This window comes from Podarcis cretensis, assembly GCF_951804945.1.
Source record: "Podarcis cretensis genome assembly, chromosome: 10".
Lineage (NCBI taxonomy): Eukaryota > Metazoa > Chordata > Lepidosauria > Squamata > Lacertidae > Podarcis > Podarcis cretensis.
Genome location: NC_137179.1, coordinates 73880836 through 73897045, shown reverse-complemented (window position 1 = coordinate 73897045; position 16210 = coordinate 73880836). Strand labels below are relative to the sequence as shown.

Here is a 16210-nt window from a genome sequence, read left to right as displayed (position 1 = left end):
TCAGGGATTCTGTCTTTTCCACTTGTCTTGATTTTCTGTGTACTTCCTCTGCTGTTTGTAATTCCTTACTTATTTTCCCTTGGTTAGATTTTCAAAACTTTCTCAGAAAGTTTTAATTTTTAAAATTCTGAGTCTGCCTTTCTTTTTTCAAATTAGTTTGCATTGTGTTATTTTTTAAAAAGCTTCAGTATTAATATTCCAAAACATATTCATGATTATTCTCTTCATATTTTATTGTTGTTAGCTGCCCTGAGCCCGGCTTCGGCTGGGGAGGGCGGGATATAAATAAATTTTATTATTATTATTATTATTATTATTATTATTATTATTATTATTATTTTCCATGTATATATCTGTGTGCGCATTTTATATACATACGCTTCATCAATTGCATTAGAACATTCACAATTTTTATCAACTAATTATGCATTCTACCACCCCATTATTAAATTACCCTTAAGCCCTGAATAGATTTCACTAGACTTGAGCATTAATGAACTATACCACTGTTTGTATAATTCACAAGTCCTCTTCAAATTTATTTATACTCCTATCACCTTACATAATATTACAGTAAAAGGTATCTACACTCAGTATTGCACAATGTCTAAGCATAATACATCTCTCTCTCTCTCTCTCTCTCTCTCTCTCTGTTAATTATATCACAAGAGTAAACTGTTTCTTGGAAAAAAGGGCAGAGCACAATAATTGTTCAGTCTTTTCTTCAACTGACCATGGTTCTTCACCTTTGTACGCACCAAAGGAGCTCACCCTTCTAGTTGTACTCCTCTGGTGGCACATCACCCAGCACCCTAAGACTTATTTTATAACTGTTCTCTTGCCTCAATACTATATGCTATTCAGCTGACCCAGAAATACTCACGCAGAGCCAGTCTGCTTTACCAAACACTTAAGACCAGCTGCACAACTGCAGTTGAGGAAAAATGAGAATTATGAGTCCATCAGGAGATTCACATTGGTGCTAAAATGGACCACACCCCATTCTCCCCATATCTCCATTCCAGCCAGGACTCTAAGTCCTCTTTGACAGCTTTCCTTTCCTTTCAGAAATGCTCGCTTACTGCTGATATTCTTCACCAAATACTCAAGGGGAGCCCCACACTGGTGCCTAGATAAAAGTGAGATTCAAGAATCTGACAAGAGAGGTCATATAGGTGGCAAGAGAGACCACACCCCTCTGCTTCCTGTGTCTATACAGTATCACACCTTTATATTATATTTGTAGGCAGATCTTAAATCCAATCCATCATGAATTTTTTGGAAGGGCCAATACTTGAAGAGAGTGAAATTTAGAAGATATCTAAGGTTGAAAGAATCATCTGTTCTGTCCAGGCCCATATAAAACAAGTCCCCACAAAAATTATTATTATTTTGCTTTTGCATTCCTTTTAGAACATCTTGATGCTGATTCTTTGGCAGGGCACCTGGACAAAGGTCATGCAAAACATCAAAATAGAAACCATGCAAATCAAGTGTGTGGATGAACAATGAGCAAAAATGATCTCATTGTTCATTTTTGCACAATGCCTAGTGAAGTACTTGGGGCATGAGGAGTTGCACAAAATAGTGGGACATCTGCTTTTAATAGGATTTTCTTCAGCCAGCTCCGCTTACCACTAAAGAGAAAATGCTCCTCAGATGACCTGCCAAGACTGTCTCTTTTCTCCTTATCACCACTGCACCGTGCCTTTCTCCAAATCTTCTGCTGACTGCTGGTGCCCTTCACTTGTTTCTTCGATACTGAGCATATAATTAAAATGGTGGCTGGGTTTTGGAGCTCCAACATGCACCACAGGCAGTAGATCAGATGTTGGAGCCTAGATCCAATCATTCGTCTCCGCTGTCCATACTGGCTGGCAGTGGATGACAGTTAGAGCTGCCCCACCAATCTCATTCTTCCCTCAGCAAGTCCCAACCTGTCTGCCTTCTTACTTACAACTAGCCAGGGGGTGGCTCAGGTGCCCTGCCTTCTGGCCTACCGGTCCCACTGACAACCCAACACTATTAGTGGCTGGGATTGATGGGAGATAGGAGTCCAGCAACCTCTGGAGGGCCACAGGTTCTTCATCCCTGAAGTAGATGACATGGGCAGCATAATTTTGCTTTTTAAACACCTATGAGGACAAAGCTAGTTGTGGCCTTGGAGATACATGAATTCATCTCTGATGTCTTTGTCTCCTTTTATGTGTGCAACTTTGGGTGTGCTGATTGGTATCAGGGTTGTGGTCCAACCCCAGCCCCAAATCACGACAGTTGCTCACTGACCTCCTATTAGCTATGGAAGAAATATATATATAAAGGGACAATGCAGATGCCTGCCTGTTTTTTTCCTGCGTAACTAGGAACAGATCTAGATGGGACTTAATTTATGTCAGGAAATTATGTCAGGGTTAAACTTGCCGCCCCCTTTGCCGCAAGCCTGATCCAAATTTTCTTCAGGTTTTGTTTTTGGTTTTTTTCTTTTTTTCTTTTTTTAAGCAAACACACACAAAGTTTTTGGAGATGAATTTGTGCATTTCTGAGGACATGCCTGGTTTGGCCTTGAACTGATGGTCTGGATATGGGCCATGGCTTTGTGGTAAAACTGTGTTTTTGGTAATTTGGTTCAATCCTGGGCCCGGTGTCATTAAAAAGATCCTTAGTAGTGGGCCTGAGAAAGGCCCTTGGCCATAGAGCATGGCCAACTAGAAGAGAAGGACCAATGGCCTGACAATCGATGGAAGACAGCTTCATGTGTTTATATTTGAGCTTGCTTGATGGCTCTCTTCAAGTGCTGACACACAAGAAAATGAAACAGACTGGTAGGACTAAGACCAATGGGTGGGGAAAGTAGGAAAGCACCATGGGGCTAAATTTCCTAATGGCGAAAGGCATTGGATATCTGGGAGACTGTATCAGGAGTTGGCAGACACTCCTTCACTATAGCTATTTAAGCAGCAATTGGATGGCTAAGTACCAGGCATGCTGTTTTTTGCATTCTCTACAGCAGATCCTGCATTGATCTGGGGGATGGAAGATCCCCTTGAAGATCTTGAAGATCCTGTTCTAGCATGATGCTTATGAATTCTTGTATCTTTATCCCTGCAAAACCAGATCCAGCACAGAGGGAGGGAGAGAGGGAGAGTCATGTATTCCTTTGTATCTAGGCATTATACTTACATGGTTACCTGGAGCTTCTGCAGGTAACAAAACAAATAAGGAAAGTCTGGGTGAAGTAGGAGACTGGAGTAACAGAATGGCAAAACAAATAACGTACACTGATCCCTGGATAATACTGAGACTCGGTCATCAACAGGATAGAGAGTCCACGAACAGTGCTTCTCTATGTCTGTAAATCCCACTGCCAGCCCATTAATTGAGCATCTCATCCATTGTCTGGAACTGATCTCCTCCCTTGCTGGGAGATGAGTTGATGGTTTAATAGCTTTTTCACATTTTTGACTTCTACACGTTGCAGCAGATGTTCAGTTGATAAGCCATTAGTTCATAATAATTACAGTATGCCTGTGTGCATAAAAGATAACAGCCACCTGGATGTAATGGGCAAGTTCCCTTTTATTATCGCAGCTGCTGAGTCGTCAAAAAGGTCTTAGTAAATACAAAAGAATCTGATTCCATACATAACGCCTTACAGAGTTACAAAGGCAGGATATGCAGGTCCCCACCCACAAGGAGCTTACAATCAAAGGTAGACAATGGGGAAAACAACAGGAGAAAGAGGTGAACATCAAAGGAATAAGGGATGATCCAGTTTTGACCTTAAGGTGTGTTGAATTAATCTGTAGTCTCTCTAGAAAATGGTGGTCTTCCTGTTTATAGATGGGCAGTGATGTTAATTTTGACTAGGCGATGTACTTCATAGACTGCTGCATTTGCTCAAGCTGGCTCTGAGATCTTCATTAAGCTGCTCTGAGGCCTCAGTTTGCAGCCCAGAGGTTTCTAGTTTTGCTTCAAGGGTGTCCATTTGCTGCTGATCCTTGGTGTCTTCCCCCTGCTGTGAGATATATTTCCTTCAAGCTACTGGCTTTGCTGTTTCAATGTCCAATTCACTTGGACTCGAGAGTGTTGCTGTTATTTCCTCCATTCTGGAACCATTATATGGAACAAAGCTAACATAAGGCCTTGGAAGACTAGACTCTAGACATGTTTTCTGAACTGAAAACCAAATATGTCTCAGATCGGCTTAAATGGCAATCCTTCCCAGGGAGCTCTGGGAATTGTAGCTCCAGGAGGGGAATAGGGGTGTGCCAACAATTTTGAGCATGCTTAGCAAACCACAATTCCCAGGCTTCTTCAGGGGAAGCAATGGCAATTTAAAGTGGCATGATACTGCTTTAAAAGTATAGTGCAGATAGGACCTAAGTCTTTAAGGACCAAACTGCATGCTACATTAATCATCTAGTTTGCCTTTCAGTGAAAGATTTTTCTTTCCAATAGCCAATATAGGAGAGGGTCAGGAGGGAAGCAACTCGGATTCTGACATTGGCATGGAGGATCAAGAGCTCCATCTCTCTGTCCTCTGCTGTGTTAGAGATGGTGGCTCATATATGGTGGCTGTTTTTGAAAGAAAAGTCTTGTACTCAGGGGCAAACCTGAGTACATTAGTACATGTTACATCAGTGTAACATGTAGCTTGGCCCTCAGCAACTGTGGCTGATTTAAAGGCCTCCACGACTTTGAATGGGATTTGGGTTGAGTTTGTTCTGCCCGTTGAAATTTGGCAGAGAAGCAAACTTAACATTATCAGCGGTTATGTGAACTTGGAACGTGCAACACACCCTCAAGACAATGCCGATCTTTTGTGCTTGGTAACAACATGATTGCTGCTTCCTTAATCTGCACTCAGTTTCTCGCAAGTGCAGCAGCACATACATTTCCCCATGAGCTGTTGGTTTTATGGATCTTGGGTGTTAGAATCTGTGCGTCATGGCATTAGCAAGAAACAGTCTTGTTGCCCTTTTAATGTGTACAGGTAAGTTGGACTATGACAGAGGCAGGTGAATATATTGAGAGAAATTGTACTTAAGATATACTTTCTCAGATAAGGATCTTGGTAAGTAGTATCTGTAGTTCAAACCTGAAATCTGACAAATCAAAGAGAAAGAAGTAGATTTTCTTCCTTTGACCCTTTTCCCTATCGTATTTTAGCAGTTTCAAGGATGACAGCTGACCTCATATTTACTTTCAACCCGGTCAATCTGAATGAGTCGACACCTGTAGAAACGGTGCTAAGTCAAGTTTCTGACCCTGATGTTAATGACACTACAAATACTTACACGATGGTTGATCACTTGGATAAATTTAGCATTGATCCAGGTAAGTATGCAATGCTTTTTCATTTGGGCATGTTCAGTATCTTCGTAATTTAATTTTGGGATGAAGAATGAATGAAAAACAAGAGGGTGAAATCACAAGTGTGTGCTTTGTGGCTTTATAAAGTATTTTTATAAGTACAGACAATATAAAAGAAAATGGGCAGACGTAAGAGGTTATCCTGGCCTCAACGGTGAGCCTTTCCTCCCAATTCATTTTGCAGTGTTGCCTCTTTATCCTTTTGGTTTTTAAAATAGTTTTGCCCCAAATTTCCCCTTCAAAGTTGTATCAGCCCCTTCCCCCTAATGAATTTAAAGAAGACTAGCAAAAGGAAGCAAATATTTCAGGTAGGTCAAGAACCATAATGGGTTCTTTGCAATACTATCCCTACTCTGAGTAGACCCACTGAATTTTTTGAATACAATTAATTTTCATCCATTAATTTCAATGGGTCTGCTCTGAGCAGAACTTAATTAGTTACCACACGGTGTCTACTCTTTGGGAACAATTCACTTAATATATTTTTTTTACAGTGCTTCCCTGCAAATGCACTCCCATCCCATAAATCAATTTTGCAGTAAACAAAAGTATCTTTTGCAACCAAAACCATTTCCTGAACTGAGAACAGGGTAAACAGGGCCATTGCTGGCCACTGAATTATTATTTCTTATTATGAAATTAAAATACACACACTGTATGCCAAATATACAGGATATGCTTTTGGCAGGGGCACTGGAGGAACGAGATCACGGCAGAGTGCAGACTGGAGTTCTTCTGTGTGTGCACATGCAAGGGAAAGTGTCAATGGTGTTATTGAGAGCAGCTAAAAATGTGCAGGTTACAGAAGGTGAGAGACAAGGCAAAAGCGAAAATCGCAACAAGGGCCTGACCTAACACTGAACTCACTGAGAGCACCATAACTTCAGGAATGCTTCAATATCATTCTTTAGCTTAAAAAAAGGGCCGCCCATGTGGTAAACCATGCCATCCCACACTGCAGATCTCCGGCAACATTCTGCAACATTTGGTGTGTGGGGCTGCCCTTGAAAAAAGTTTAGAAGCTACAAAAGTAAAAGGTAAAGGACCCCTGACAGTTAAGTCCAGTCACGGACGACTCTGGGGTTGCAACGCTCATCTCGCTTTACTGGCCAAGGGAACAGGAGGCGTTTGTCCGCAGTTTTTCTGGGTCATATGGCCAGCATGACTAAGCAGCTTCTGGCGAAACCAGAGCAACACACAGAAACTCTGTTTACCTTCCCGTCGGGGTGGTACCTATTTATCTACTTGCAGTTTGACATGCTTTCGAACTGCTAGGTTGGCAGGAGCTCGGACCAAACAATGGGAGCTCACCCTGTTGTGGGGATTCAAACCGCCAACCTTCTGATCGGCAGGCCCAAGGCTCAGTGGTTTACACCACAGCGCCACCTGCGTCCCTTTAGAAGCTATAGGTAAAGGTAAAGGGACCCCTGACCATTAGGTCCAGTCGTGGCCGACTCTGGGGTTGCAGCGATCATCTCGCTTTATTGGCAGAGGGAGCCGGTGTTCAGCTTCTGAGTCATGTGGCCAGCATGACTAAGCCACTTCTGGCGAACCAGAGCAGCACACGGAAACGCCTTTTACCTTCCTGCCAGAGTGATACCTATTGATCTACTTGCACTTTGACGTGCTTTCGAACTGCTAGGTTGGCAGGAGCAGGGACCGAGCAACGGGAGCTCACCCCATTGTGGGGATTCGAACCGCCGACCTTCTGATCGGCAAGTCCTAGGCTCTGTGGTTTAACCCACAGCGTCACCCGCATCCCTTAGAAGCTTTTGTTAGTGACTTCCGGTCGGATCGCAAAGTGGAAGCAAGCGGGTTTTCCCTCGGGAGAGGGAGGCCAGCTCCTAGAAGATAAAAGGGGGTGCTAAAAGGGCGCCTTAGCCCCCCAAAACCCCGCTGAAAGGATATTCAGGGGGTAAGGATCCCAGCGCTGCGGAGTAGCGATTCCCCTGGCCGCCAGGTATCTTCCTTAAAGAGGAGACGAGAGTGGTGGGGTAGAAGGGCTTGCAGCGGGACACCATTGCCAGCCTCTAGGAGCGCGGCCCCGAGCCTGCCCACTGGAGCGATCGGCTTTCCAAATTAAAAGAAATTGTTTGGGAAGTTCTGAAAGGACTAAAATTTGTTGATTCGGACCCAATTCGATGCAGACAAAGGGTAAAAGGGAGGTCAACTTTGTCTGAATTCCAAAGCACACACAAGGACTATTATCAGTGCGGAGCGTAACCGTGAGTAAAAAACAAGTGGAGACCGTTTGGCAACTGGAACTATCTTGCTGTCTTACTTTTGTTGGCTTTTGGTATTTTTTATGGGACCTACATAAGGAATAAACTGGTGGGGTGAAGAAGATTGAGGGGGTAGAGGGAATAATCCCCTTTCTTTTTTTAATTTGGAGAATGGTCAAGATGGCGAGGAAGGATTGTGAGACTATTTTGCGGACTATTTTACTTTCGATTTTAAGTGAACTGCGTAACGAGCTGAAAAGCTCTTATTTTTCATTATTTTTACTCCCTCACTTCGACAGCATTGTTTATTAAAAAGGGAAGAAGTATTATTTGCTTTCTACGTTTGTTTGGAGAGTGGATTGGAAATATTTGGACCGTTTATTTTGGTTCTTTGAGAAGATTTTCCCAGAGGATTTCTGCCCCCCCCAATAACTTGATTGTTTATGAGAAGAAAGCAACGCCATTTTATTTTACTTTTGGACATTGAAGGGGGTTTGGAGTAGTGTTTGTTTATCCTGTTCTCCTCCCCCCTCGAGAAACTTGGATCGGCTTACTTTTTTGTGTTTTTTTTTGTGGGGTTTTCCTTCTTACGATCTGTTTTTTGAGGCTTTTTGCATTTGTTTTCTCCGTGGACCTTGCTACCGTGATTTAAAGGATACTTCTGAGAATACTCTTGGGTTTTTTAATTATTATAATCATTGTATTGGATTTGGCCAACCAAGTGGCAAGAAGAACTGAAGAATTTATTTGGGTTTGGCTGTTGTTTTAATTCTCCTTGGCGATTATTTGGTTGAAAATTTGGAGCGCACCCTAGTGGACAACCATATAAATACAGTCCTAACAAAATAGAAATTGAACTTTAAGTAAACGTCACCCCCTGGTGGACAATATTATTAGTGCATTAAAAACTATTAGTTTAATTTGATTAAATCTACAAGATGTCTCACTCACAGAAGAATCATAGAATCATAGAATCATAGAGTTGGAAGAGACCACAAGGGCCATCGAGTCCAACCCCCTGCCAAGCAGGGGTGAAGGTGAAGCAGGGGCACCAGCAGAAAGGAAGGGTTCTAGACAAGAATCTGATATAAAGGGGGACTTAATAAAGATGTTTACAGAACTCAAAGCAGAACTTAAATCAGAAATACAAAAAAGTGAAAAAAATATAGAAACAAAATTGGAGATGGTGGATAAAAAAATAGATGTGACTGTGGAAAAAAATTGACGAAACAGTTAAAGAAATAAAGGGGCAGATGAAAGATATGATAAAAAGGACACAAAATCTGGAAGAAGGGGCTAAAAAGGTTAAAAAGGAAGTCAAGCAGATTAGAAAGGAAGAAGAAAAAATTAAAGCAGAAGTTACAAAGGTTACTAAGACACAAGAGGAACTGTGGGATGCTATTGCGATGAATGAACGGAGACAGAAGGAGAACAACTTAAGATTTAGAATGGTACCAGAGTTCCAAGGAGAAGAAATAAAGGAGAAATTAATCAAAGAAATTGCCATATGGCTTGAGATGCAGGAAGAGGACGTCGCAAAGACAATACAAAATGCTTTCAGAATTAAAGTGAGATCAACAAAAGCTAAGAAGTTTCCAGGAGATTGTTTGGTGATATTTAAAGATAGAGAAATAAAAAATTTAATTTTGCAAAAGAACAGGGAGAAAAGACTAAATGTCGAGGGGAGCAATATAATCATCTTCAAAGACGTCCCACTTCGGTTGTTGAAAAAACGGAACCAATATCAACAGCTGGTGCAAGCTTTGAGAAAAAATAAAATTGAATTTAGATGGGAGTTCCCAGAAGGAGTGTCATTTGCTTATAAAGGAAAAAGACACAGGATAACAAGATTTGATGAAATGGATAATTTTTTGTGAAGATATAAAGAACTGGGAAGAGAAGAAGAAGCAGCAGCACTGGCGGAAGCAGGTGCGGGAGGAGGAGCCCCACAAGAATCGGAAGAGGAGGGAGGAGAAGGGGAAGAAGAAGAGGAGAAATAAAATTTAAAGACTATTATTAAAAATTAATAAGAAATCAAAATGGCGTTGAAATTATGGACTTGGAATGTTAATGGAATGAATGAGAAAAAAAGAAATAAAATTTATCAATATTTAAAAAAACAAAATTTGAACATTATTTGCCTACAAGAAACACATGTGTCGAGAAAACACAGGAAAATCTTAATAAATAAAAAACTAGGAAATGAATTTATCGCATCGGACAAAGCTAAAAAGAGAGGTGTGGTACTATATATTAAAAATAAACTAGAAGCTCAACAAATTTTTAAAGATGATGAGGGTAGAATTGTGGCAGTACAAGTTAAGTCTCAAGGAGAAAAATTAATAATTGTCGGAGTATATGCACCAAATGAAAACAGAATGGACTTTTTAAAAGATTTAGAGGAAAAATTATTTGAACATATGGATCAAAAGATCATAATAATGGGTGATATGAATGCAGTGGTGTCATTGGACATGGATAGATTAAGAGCTACAGATAAATCCAAAGAAGGGAAATTACCAAAGACATTCTTTTCAATGGTAGAGAACTGCAATTTAATAGATATTTGGAGATTGAAACATCCATTAGAAAAAACAATTTACGTATCAGTCAGAAGCAAACCAATCAATGTCAAGAATTGATCAGATGTGGATAACTAATGAACTTACAACAAGAATCTTAAAGATCGAAATTCAACCTAAGGTACTATCGGATCATAATCCAATAAAGTGCATTTTGAAAGGATATGAAGAAAAATCTTTCTGTTGGAGACTAAATGAATCTCTTTTTGATGATCAAAAAGTCACAGAGGAGGCACAAAAGTGTTTGAAGGACTACTTTTTTAAATAATATGAATCAAGGAACAAAAATAACTACAGTATGGGACGCTAGTAAAGCTGTGATGAGAGGACTTTTTATTCAACAGAATTCAATTAAGAACAAATTACGAGAAAAAGGGAAAAAAGAAATTTTAAAACAAATAATGGAGAATGAGAAGAAATTGGTTACTAGTCCCGAAGATAAAAAAAACTAAAATGAACATCAAAGCGTTACAAGCACAATTTGCAATGATAATAAATAGAGAAGTAGAATGGAATATTAAAAGAATGAGACAAAGGAACTTTGAATTTGCAAACAAGTCAGGAAAACTGCTTGCTTGGCAGATTAAAAAAAGGAAAGAGCAAAATACTATTCACAGAATAACGGTGGAAAATAATGAGATTGAAGATCCGAAGGGGATAAGAAAAGGATTTGTGGACTTTTACAGACAATTATATAAGAGAAAAGAAAAAGTCAATATAAAAAAATAGAGGAATATCTAAAAGAAAAAGGGGTGCAGAAAATTCCGACTAAAGAAAGAGGAAAATTAAATGAGAAGATAGAACTAGTGGAGATTAGAAATGCAATAAAAGAATTAAAAAGTGGAAAGACACCGGGACCTGATGGACTAAGTGTAAGATATTACAAAGAGTTGAAGGACATCCTACTTGTTCCATTCAAAGAAGTTATGAACAATATCTTATTAAACAGAGAAATACTAGAAACTTGGAAAGAAGCGTATATCACTTTGATACCCAAGCAAGATTCTGATCTAAATCAAGTCAAAAATTACAGGCCGATCTCGCTTTTGAACAATGATTATAAATTATTTGCAAACATTTTAGCAAACAGGTTGAAAAAAGTATTGAAGGAGTTAATACATAAAGATCAGGCGGGTTTTCTGCCTGGTAGACAAATGAAAGACAATATTAGAAATATAATTAATATTTTGGAATACCTGAGTGCTAAGAATGATAAACAAACGATGTTAATATTTGTGGATGCAGAGAAGGCCTTTGATAATATTTCTTGGGAATTTATGTTAAAAAATTTTGAAATGGTGGAGGTGGGTCAATCGTTTTTAAATGGTATTAAGGCTATACATATGGATCAAAGAGCTAAAATAATAGTTAACAATGTGACAACGGAAAATATAAAGATAACTAAGGGAACAAGACAAGGATGTCCTCTATCACCTTTGTTATTTATCGCGGTCCTGGAAGTGTTCTTAAGGGCAATTAGAAGTAATGATCAGATAAAAGGGGTAATGGTGGGCAGAAAAGAATATAAGGTTAAAGCTTTTGCGGATGACTTAGTATTAACTTTGGAAGACCCCATGAATTCGGTAACAGAAGTATTGAAATAAATGGATCAGTTTGGTCAGTTGGCAGGATTCATTTTGAATAAGAAAAAAACTAAAGCAATTACTAAAAACATAGATTCGGAGATGGTAAACAGATTACAGCAGCAAACTGAAATAGAAGTGGTAAAGAAAGTTAAATACTTAGGAGTTTGGTTAACCCCCCAGGAGTATTGACCTGTTTCAGAATAACTATATTCCAACATGGAATAAGATTAAAAGGGACCTAGAAGTGTGGGGAAGAATGAAATTGTCATTTTGGGGAAGAATTGCAATGATAAAAATGAATGTGTTACCGAAGATGTTATTTTTGTTTCAAGCAATTCCAGTAATCAAAGGGGCAGCGATTTTTAAAAATTGGCAACAAGAAATTTCAAGGTATATCTGGCAGGGTAAGAAGCTGAGGATAAAATTTAAGATATTGACAGATGCTAAAGAAAGAGGAGGCTTCGCCCTGCCAGACTTGAAATTGTATTATGAAGCATCTTGCCTCTGTTGGTTGAAGGAATGGGTGAAATTAGAAGACACGGATGTGTTAGATCTGGAAGGTTTTGATAATAGATTCGGGTGGCACGCATATTTGTGGTATGACAAGAAACGGGTACATAAAGGTTTTGAAAATCATATTATAAGAAGGTCTCTGATTGAAGTGTGGGAAAGATATAAAAATTTGTTGGAACAAAAAACTCCATATTGGTTGTCGCCGTTGGAGGCGATGAGTGTGAAGAAAGTGAATATGACAGGGGGTTGGGTGACATATGAGAAGTTAATGTGTAAAAGTGAAGGAAAATGGAAAATGAGATCATTTAAGAAGTTAAGGATTATGTGAATGACTGGCTGCATTTTTTCAAATTAATGAGATGTTTAGAAAAGATTTAAATCAGAGGGGTTTCACTGATAAAGAATCAAAATTTCAGACAGAAATACTGAACAACGATTACAAGATTTTAGCAAAAATGTATAAGATATTATTGGAATGGTGTACGAAGGATGAGGAGGTAAAATCAGTTATGATTGACTGGGCCAAAGATATAGGGCATAATATACAAATGGAGGATTTGGAAAGACTCTAGAAAGAAGGTTTAAGATTCACTGCATGTACAGTCATAAAATAAAATGTTATGAAAATGATGTATCGATGGTATGTAACACCTGTGAAATTAGCAAAAATGTATAAGACAAGTAACAAATGTTGGAAATGTAAAGAAAAAGAAGGTACTTTTTACCATATGTGGTGGGAATGTAAGAAGGTAAAATGCTTTTGGGAAATGATTTATAATGAATTGAAGAAAATGTTGAAATATACATTTGTTAAGAAGCCATTTGTTAAGAATTTTTACTAGGCATTACAGGTAATGAGATAAATAAGAAAGAAAAGAAGTTATTTTTATATGCAGTGACAGCAGCAAGAATTTTGATGGCCCAGAAATGGAAACAGGAAGAATTACCTACGATAGAAGAATGGAGAACTAAAATGATGGACTATGCAGAATTGGATAGAATGACAGGAAGGATCCAGAATTGACGAGATCAAAGATTTACAGAAGATTGGGGAAAATTTACCCAATATATGCAAAAACTAAGTGATAATCAAATTACGTTTGAAAGTTTTAAGGACGCTCTGTGAGGGGAAACGGTTAAAACGGTAGAAATGTGTAAAAAGTAATAAAGTGAAGGAATTTCAGATAAATTGAGGGAAGTCAAATAAGAGAAGTAAGATGTAATTAAGATGTATGGAATGTACAAATTTGTTTTTATATTTGAAAACCAATAAAATATATTATATAAAAAATAGAAGCTTTAGTTAGTAGTTAATAAGGCAGGTGGGTTACTGCTTTGGACCAGATGTATGGACCATATCACTCCATTCTTAAAGCAGTTGTACCGGCTACTGGAATGTTTCTGGGCTCAATTCAGAGTGCTGGTTTAACCTTTACTGCACAATCTTCTGCAGAGGCTAAGCTCCACTTTGTTCAGTTGGTCTTATTCCCTAGTTAAATGAGTTAGGATTGCAGCTTTATAGCCCCAAACAGCTTGAGACAAGAGTAACTTGAGAACTGTATCCTCTGCAAAAATAAATTTCTGACTATTCAGATTCTCCTGAAAGGCCAAGGATGGGGAACCTACAGCACTCCAGATGTTGTTAAATTTCTGCTCCCATCACCCCCAGGCAGGATTGCATATGGTTAGGATGATGGAAGTCATAGTCCAATAATGCCTGGAGATCCAGATGCTCCCATCGCTTTCATTGGCTCTTCTTTGGAATCTCCTGCCTTAAGAAGTGAGCCCAGTGATGATATACAATTGGGGATGGAGGCTCACGTTTGTCCTTTCCCAAACAATAAGTGAACTGAAATACAGCCATCCTTTGAAATCCACACTCCTCTGAATTCTGCAGTTCAGGGGGGCCACTAGGGGGCGCATTGGAAGATGGCCGACAATACCATCTCTCCAAACCACACAGGGTAATTAAGAGGCTGTTATGGGAGTAGGCAGCCTCCCTTGTTGCCCCAAGGAAATGGGTAACACTGCCCTTGCCTGCTGTGCCCATAAATCACCCCCTAATTCAAAAGAAGGGGGTGAGGGCCTTAGGCAGAATGCCCCCGTGTGGACCTCAGCTCTCCTGGACGCTGTCTCTGATCGCACAGTAGTTGCAGCAATTTGGAATAATTAATTACAAAAGAAGCAAATGCACATATTTCAAGTGAAGAAGGGGAGTGAAGTCTGCTAATTTAAGTGACCTCTGTGAAAGAAGACGACAGGTTGGAGAAACAGGAATATTTTACGATGAAGATACACCAAAGGCTGGGTATGTTGACAACGGGACTGAATGGGGGGGGGACCTTTTTTACTTTCCTTCTATGTGATTTACAAGAACCCCTCCTCATTAGAATCGTTGGTTGATTTTGAGGATTGGAACCCTGCTTGGATTTGAGAAGGAAAGTTGGATAGATTCCCTCATGCAGGGATGTATTGAACTTTGGGCTTTGGACTTGGGCCAGGAGGAGATTGGAGTTGTGGGGACTTTCAGTTTTGGAGGGATTTTGAAATATGTCCTGAAACATCTTTTGGACTTTAGTGCTAACTACGGAGATTTGGCTGACCTGTCGAGAAAGAATAAAAATATTGCTAGGTTGGAGCCTCCCCGAGATCTACTCCTCGGCATCAAAGGAAGGAAACTAAGAACAAGATCAACAGAAGACAAAGTAAAGTGCATGTATAAATATGAAGAAGATCTGCAGAAGGGACTTTGAAAAGAGTTAAGAGTCTCAGACAGAAGATCACCAGGTTGATGGACCATATGGAATAGACGGAAAGGACTGGCAGAATCCGAGACCAGGGAGAAGAGACGGTGGAAGAAGATTGGAAAAAGTTTAAAGTTTATTTATAGAAATATTGTAAAATTAATGAGTGTTAGAAAAATGTTGGAATGAAATTATATGGCTTTAGTAGAAATGTTATAAGGAGTTAAGTATAAATAAGTATTATGGTATTAATGGAAGATAAGGTTAAAATAAGTTAAGTTAATTATATGACAGAAAATAGAGAAAGAGGGAAAGGAATTGCTGAAATAATTAATAGAAGTGGAATACAAAAAGGGAGGTGAGAGGAGGTCGATGAAACGAGGGAATGAAAGATAGGGCATTGAAACAGTATGATGTATGTTTTTTTAATTTTTTATGTTTAGTTTAATGTGTTAATGTTGTGTTGTATTTCTTTTCTTTCCCCCCTCTTTTTTTCTTTTCTTCTTCTTTTCTTCTTTTTTTGTAAGATTTAAAAGTAATAAATATTATTTTTTTAAAAAAATAAAAATAGAATCATCGGTTGAACTGACCCAAGCAGGATGATTAAGGTCTGTGTGGAGATAAACTTTAACCAAAAGTATGCTTTATGGAGATCGAGAAGCAATAAGAGCTTTTGGGAATGGCGCAGCAATTAATTCGGAGTTGCCATTTTGCCAAAGGATTTATAGCCGGGAGGAAGAACGGACTTGTTTTCAGACTGCATTCCTAGTGAATCTCCTCAGAGGTTTTGAGAAAGGAGGCAGATTGGTGAAGATTAATGACGCTAAGACTGTTTTGATGTATGGAAGTGATGTTCTATGGAAAACGTCTGGATATGGCTACTGGATTAAAAAAAAATATATCCACGCAGGATTACAAACTGTTCTAACCAGCTTGCGGAGATTATCAGAGGTCACAAAGAGAAAGGAAAAATATATGAAAATAACAACAAGAGATGTGGGAAAACAATAAGAAAGGACTGGATAGTACTGTGAACATCATAAGGTTAGATTTGTGGACATTAAAACAGCAGTAAGAAGCAAGAAGTTGATCCCCTTTGGAACTTGAAATATGGGTATCCCCAACAAAAATTTAAAATTCGGCTGTGTAATTTGGAATTTATGTAATTTGGTTTAATTTGATGTGATTGG

At 39.0% G+C, this 16210-nt stretch overlaps 1 protein-coding gene across 1 annotated transcript in view; it reads left to right on the top strand.

Moving 5' to 3' along the window:
- Positions 1-4947: 4947 nt before the first annotated feature.
- LOC307224875 (cadherin-related family member 4-like) overlaps positions 4948-16210 on the top strand; it is a gene marked incomplete at its 5' end in the record, with an annotated part of 87036 nt that continues 75773 nt past the window's right edge. Inside the window, 2 exons of the mRNA XM_079992043.1 lie at positions 4948-4993; positions 5170-5337. Coding sequence (XP_079848169.1) covers positions 4948-4993; positions 5170-5337 — 214 coding nt within the window. The remainder of the gene's footprint in view (positions 4994-5169; positions 5338-16210) is intronic.